The sequence below is a fragment of the Miscanthus floridulus genome, chromosome 12 (genome assembly GCF_019320115.1).
Source record: "Miscanthus floridulus cultivar M001 chromosome 12, ASM1932011v1, whole genome shotgun sequence".
NCBI lineage: Eukaryota > Viridiplantae > Streptophyta > Magnoliopsida > Poales > Poaceae > Miscanthus > Miscanthus floridulus.
In genome coordinates, this window is record NC_089591.1 from 19,036,102 (window position 1) to 19,043,079 (window position 6,978).

Consider the following 6,978-nt stretch of genomic DNA (forward strand, 5'->3'; position numbering starts at 1 on the left):
CAAGTGCAGATGTGTTCGAGGCTAGAGCCTTTATCTGGTATTTGAAGCCACAGAGCAAAGAGGTGGATGCCTTGGGAAGTGCAAAGGGCAACCACAATTAATAGAAGATGAAGTGCCACCTCACTAATACCGATGAGAATACAGCACTAGGTGACTAAGGATAGAAGATCGAGGGGTTCTCTTATTAATAAAGGTTGTGTTTTCAGACCTAATTGGATTAAGATCAGGAGTCTGGAATCGTCTATATTCAAATCGACTCTCTAGCCAAAACATGGAGTATAGTGAGGCAACAGAAAGTAGGATTGTCATTGATTCTACGTGAGTAATATGTTGATGCATGAATTACAAGTCTAGAACATCCTAGATTGCTTTCAACACTTCTAGCTAGATAGCATCAACTTCTGTGATATGTTGCTTATCTTCTTCGGTTGATCCTAGAATGTTCTCGAGGCTACTCTAGATGGCTCTACCTTCTCTGACTTTGGCTAGCAGTTCCTATTTCTTTTGTTTGATGGCATCAAGTACTTGAGCCAGGAAGCACTTATGACGATCAATGGTAGACTTCACATTTTCTAGCTCCCTCTCGAGTTCTGCACGCTTGACTTCCAGTTGAGACAACTCTGAGTTGATGCTGATGGTGGAGTTCTTCAAATGATCAATCAGCTTTGTCAGCTCTTTGGCCTCGTGCCTGTTGAAATTCCCCTTGGCCAATAAAGTTTCACGGTCAGACAAATTCCTTTGAGCCTTTTTCACCTTTAGGGTCTAATCTTCAAAAATGGATAAAGGTGACAACACTTTGGAGAGGACTGGGGATGGATTACCCTTGATAGCCAAGAAGACTCTCCGCATTGAAGCAGTGTCTTAGACCAAATCGGCTATATTCTTCTCAAACATTGACAATATGTCTCTTACCTGATTTCTGGTCTCTTCTGACAGAGCTTCCTTAGAGGAGGTAGCTGACGAGCTGATTTCATCTTCATCAAGATACTCCTCAAGATTGAAAGAGTAGCTCAGGGCTGGAAGGTTGAGTGCCTATATATAAGAAAATATTGGTTAAGAGGTTTGAATCAGTTCATAGTAGAATAGATGGTGAAAAGGACTACAGTACCTTCTCTGTAGTAGCCTCTATCTAAAGAGGAGGAGGAGCCAATGATGCACTAGTAACATCAGGTTGAATCAGCTCTGAGCTTTCAGCATTGGTGTCTGCAATATCAAGGAAAATTTTTAGTTCATGATTATTGCAAAAGGATAAAAGGCACATGTAACTTCCTTACCATCAGTTGTATGCCGAACCGAAAAATCAACAATCTGGGTGTCAATGATAACAGAATCACTCTCAACACTGATAGGATCATTAAGTGGACTGTCAGGCTCCTACTCTCGCATAGGTGTTTTTCCAAAAAGTATCTAGCATGGTAAGGAGTCAGGTGAAGGACTGAGTAAATCAAGAAGTTAAAGAAAATACTCTGACGAGCATCAAGGATAAAACTCACATTTTCTATTGTCATAGAAGCATTGGTTATTTCAACCAAAATCGGCTCGTCTTGAGGATCATCTGATGAAGGTTCAGTTGGTGCTAAACCAAACACCTGAGATAGCAGCTCCGCACCCAGAGCAGATTAGGACACAATGCTCGATAACTGTGAAGGAACAGGATTAGAAGTTGAATATCAGTTCGAGAAGAATATGAATTGTTTACCTAAGTGGCTGATGGTCTTGTCCTATGGAGTCTCTTTCTAGTAATGGCTTTCTGGGTCGTCCCTTGGACCGCCTTGTGTTTTGAAGATTGATAAGTCACAATCGTGGGGCAGCATGAGTTTTCATCAATTTCTTCAATGAAGGTGTGGCCGATCCTATTCTTGAGACTAGGCATGGTGGCTGATAATCTATAGGGTGCCCCTTCCTATCCAGCCTTGAGGATTGAATTTAGCGTCCTAAAAAGGTTGATTAGAACAGTTGGCAGAGGAATTCGTTGAGTAGTTTTATTGAAAAGAAATGGCAAGTTACCTCTCTGTTAGAAGCAAATTCCCCATCTAGAGCTATACACAAAGGGTGAACCAACCCACAGAAAAGATGAGAGTGCCATTCTTGCCACCAGGAGTCAAAGAGAGTGGAAGAGAAGCTAACTCTGATCTAGTCATGCAAGCAAAGGGAAGGAAGATCTGATCCTAGTTGGAAAACTCTAGAGACTTCTAGTACTTCACTAATATCCTCTCTTGGCCTCAGTATATCCTTGAAGAAAAGTTGAGGAGTCAATAGACTAAGACCAAACTAACGAGCTACAAAAGAGGGGTTGTAAAATTCATAGGTTGAAGGTTGCCTGGAAGGAAGGAACCTATAGCCATTTTGCCACGATGATGATGAAATTCGGCTAAAAGGACGCAAGGATTGATAAAGGAATTGAAGATTGTAGCCGCCGTCTCATCCGAACAGCCTGATTCAAATCGAAATTTGAATGGAAAGATTAGCTCATTATTTTCATCCTCACCGTATGGCAGCCAAGTTAGGATGTCTACATCAAACCCTCTATAAAACCTTTTGAAGAGATGGCCAATGTCAATATCGATTGTTATGGCCGATGCAGCCTCACCATAGCTTGTACACTAACGGGTTCTTCCTTCTTCACCTCTATATTCCTCATCAAAGTTGGAGGAAGGAAAACTCAGGTTTCTAAGATCAAGCCTTATAATCTTGTGCATGTATAGGTTAAGCCAAAGTTATATCAACTACCAGGGGCCACTAATACTATGCACTGGTTCATTCTTTAGTAATTGGGTAGCTACCTGGTACATCAGATGATAAGTGGCCCCTAGCAGATACTTTCCAAGAGGGATATCCTTGCCTACTACTAGATGCTCGGCCATGAGTTTATGATTGTAAGTTGGACCACAAGATGACCCACAGAAGATGAATATCTCAAGCCCCATGTTCAGAAAGGCTACATATTCCCTTTCACTGACGTTTGATTCGTCTCCAATATGGTTCAGAATGTAACTGGCCCATCCTGTGTAGTCTGATATCTTGGCTAATTTCTTGGATCTAGCACTCAAGTACTCATAAGGCTGCATTGATCCAGTAATTCTAAGGCTAGTCAACATGTAAACATCGGCCAGAGTGATGGTCATTGGACCCTGACCAAATACAAAGGCATTCAGGGCATTAGACCAAAAATAGGATGCAAAAATCAGGAGTGAATCATTCCTCTCCATCTTGGACAATGAGAGTGTCAAGCATTGATTCAAATCATAAAGCTCCCAATCTCCACCCTTTTTCTCAGACACCCTATGGAACCAATTTCTCCATCCCTTAGGCATTTTGGGCCAATTTCTAAAGGGAGTTTTGGTATTCCAAGAGGACAAATCCACTACAGATTGTTTGAAGGGGATTTGGTTGGTTTCTTGATGGATGAAATCAGATGGATTAAGATCACCCATAGACCTAAGAAAATAACCATTGGAAGCAACAGTTGATGGAATCAAGATTTTGTTCCTCATTTCCTAGAAATCGAATAAAATAAATTTGAGGACAAAGGAAATACAGTGTAGCGACCGACACTTTGAGAATGAGAACTTGAAAGCATACCTCGGGGATATGGTCACTGGTCGCCATTACCTCCAAGACAGATTTGAACCTAAGGAAGACCGCTTGAATAAAAGCTTGATGGGGCGGAAGATTTGCTAGGGTTGAGGCTTTGGCGATGGTGGCGTCGGCTGTTAAGATTTGCTCGAGAAAGAAGGGGAAAGCAAACAGGCCGAGTGAGTCAGAAAATATACTATTGGGACATTATATAAGACTCGGCCTGGGAAGTTAGGAGTCGCGCATATACCTCGGAGTAAACGGTTGTGGTGTGGTAAATAGATAAATAGGAATTTTGGAATAAAATCATTTTTATCCCAAAATTGGGGGGCATGTGTTTACACCAAAAATCTGAACCTTGGCCATGTGGTAACATCGGTAGTTATCCATATTTATATTTTAGTATTGTATGAATTACTTTTAACTTTAGCATACTTATTTTTCTACATTAGCATTGCATTTAGAAAAGAAAGATAAAATGTTTCATGACTGTATTACATCGTTGCATCATAAAGCCTAAGCCCCATGTGAAAAAATTTCTCGGTGTGTAATATACCAAGGGAGTATTCACTATGGTGGCATAAAAATAGTAATAATAATATATATCATGCATGCATATTTTCTTTCTGCATTACATAAATAAAAAAATCCAAAAAAATATTAAATATACATCCTACTAGAACTTTGCCAATTAGAAAATCTGTCTAAACCCCTAAGGACAACAAATCTCTGAATGGCTGACCGCTAACCCCTTATCCTAATATGTGCCACGAGTTTTGGTGTTCTTGTTGGAGTATTTTGCAGGATGATCAAGAGTAAAGCCATCCATCCGAAGTACATTTTTCTGAACTATCGCTACACTCGCTGCATGAGGAATACAACTTCTAGACAGATGAGAAAGACTTCTGCTGGTAGACTCACGCTAAGAAAGACCACGACAACATCCAGCTTGGGGGAGGAGCATCCCCATGTATCTAGCTAATTATTTCTTTCCCTTTTGGTTTTACTATTTTTTAGTTTGCTCCATATTTGCTAAAGAAATAAAAAGATGCATAACAAACTAAAAGAAAAATAAAATTTTATCTTATTGTTTACACCAAAATTTGGAGAGAAGAACACGGGAATTTGAAGCTTTCAAAATTGTGTGGATCAAGGACTCGATTGCATGAAGATTGATATCAGCTGATTTAGAGGAGACATTGGAATCGAATCTCTTTGAATGATGTCAGTAGATAACGATGATGAGCTACGGTTGGCGCTAGGAAACTACATATCAGACTCTACAAAAAGGGAAAGATTAGGGTCCAAGTTATCCTAAGATATGAATGTTTTCTTATATACCGAAGATTGTAATGAGTCATGCTCGAGTAGGATTCATGTTTAGGCTCTAGGTATAAATATTGGACCCAGGCTATTGTAAGGGAACCAATCAATCAAATACAAGTTACTTACTTTTTTGGCTCCAACCACCCCTTAGGAGTAGCAGTAGAGTAGATCTCGGCGAGTTCTTCAATGAGCAGGGCTGCATCAGTCCAGCCAACCTCTAGCTTGTCTATAAGTACTGTCATGGCTTATACTTCTGTTCGTACGACTGCATCGATCTAGTCGACCTCCACTGCGACTCTAGTATAAGCTAGTTATCGACTCTTGTTTAGTTCAAGTACGGCTGCATCGATTCGGTCGACCTCCACTGCTCGAACTAGATTAAGGTCAAGTTATCGGCTCTATCAAAGGGTGGCGTCCTTCGGATAAATTCATTAAGTTACCGATATTGCTTATTGCTTTCATTATTTTTTTAATTACAGCAATATCACTTTGCTCGATTGGGATTCATCTAGATTGGCCTTATATCCTGTTTAACCCATTGTTTATTAATCTAAACTGATCTAATCTGCACTTTAAATGATGAGTTATGTTTTATCGGCTATTTTATGTCAATCTTGATCGTGCATAGTGTGCGGTTAAGGCATGCCTGGTTTTGAATAGATCTATTGGCTAATGAAAACCATGCCATGGCCCGTTATCATGGCCTGTGTGATTCTGCCTCACACCCTACTATTAACACCATGGAGCGGAGACCATTATTTGGTAGATCTGTTCCTGATAGGGCATGACCTTAATTGTGCGCTATGCCTAAATCGGTTGTTTTAGCCGATATCGAGTGTTTTCACATATATAGTTCACACCACGAGACCGTTGAAGTAAGGGTAGATTCAAAGACATGTTAGCCCCATGATCTTATTATTGTGTTATGGCCTGCATTATTCTGCCTCATGCCCCACTAATATTAGTAATAAGTTAGGGTCCTCAAATCTATTGTTGTTTCTACGGCTTGCATGATTCTGCCTCATGCCGCACTGGTTATAGCGATAGATGAGATCTAATATGTTCATTAGATTTATCTCTATTAAATGGTTAAATGATGATGAGCTATTTCTTTTATATAAAAAGGGATTCGGTTGCTTGTAGTCATTGGCTTAGCATAAACCGATTAGTGTTGACATCCTATTGCCATTGACTATTATTTGTCCAAATAACGATATTCATCATGAATGATAATCGATTTTCTCTTCCATAATTCCATGAGCTTTAACTAATTTATTCTTATGAGTGTGCTGGAATCGGCTATTTAGTCGATCTCCTTCCACATCGGCTCTCAGAGCCGCACATTTGGAACTATCTAGCAACACTAGCATGTTCTGCTTTAAATCACTAATAAACTTTCTCTCCTTATCAATTGCAGGGTCAAATTGACTGGCACATCTTGGGAGGAGTGCGCAGGATCGATCATCCCTGCGTTGAAGCTAGGTGAATCTCCAGCTCCATCGAGCAGACCCTTCGGGCTTGCTCGTGTGCCCGGCACAAGATGAATTTTTGTGCCGACACTTATCTAGTTATATATTAACGTGTGATCTTAAATTTTGGAAACAAAATAAAAGGTGTGTTAAGTTTTCTTTAAGTTTGATTTTTAAGAGCTAAATAAAAGGACTCTTAGAATAATCTCTTGAAATGGAAATGATGAATAGTTGCTTTATCGTAATTCCTTTCAAGTACCTAGTTTTTAGCCTCGAATTCTCCTGAGTTTTGGATACGATTGTTTTGATATAAGAATTTACTTTGAACTTGAAACTCATGGGTAGCATATGCTTGATCTAAGTCTAGGTAATTGATGGATATGATATGAGAAGGTATGAGCTGCTGTTTATCTTATTCCAAGTGACACTACAGTTCTAGAGATTTATCTTTTGAAAAACATAAAAATCCTACATGAGGAGCTCCTGTATGGCAAAGCTTGAATTCCTACCAGAGCCGTATATGATATTTAGATTAGGAAAATTTCCACTCCTATATGCTGCTTGCATTGCATTGAGTTTAGTCAAGCTTTTTTGACCCTTATGAGAG

The 6,978-nt window shown here is 39.7% G+C and overlaps 1 protein-coding gene across 1 annotated transcript; it reads right to left on the reverse strand.

Moving 5' to 3' along the window:
* Positions 1-495: 495 nt before the first annotated feature.
* On the reverse strand, positions 496-1,873 carry LOC136495597 (uncharacterized). Its single transcript, XM_066491487.1, has 6 exons — positions 1,799-1,873; positions 1,494-1,589; positions 1,275-1,374; positions 1,166-1,203; positions 913-1,032; positions 496-762 (listed from the first exon to the last, which is right to left on the reverse strand). The coding sequence occupies exons 1-6, from the start codon at positions 1,871-1,873 to the stop codon at positions 496-498; spliced, it is 696 nt and encodes a 231-aa protein (XP_066347584.1).
* Positions 1,874-6,978: the final 5,105 nt, after the last annotated feature.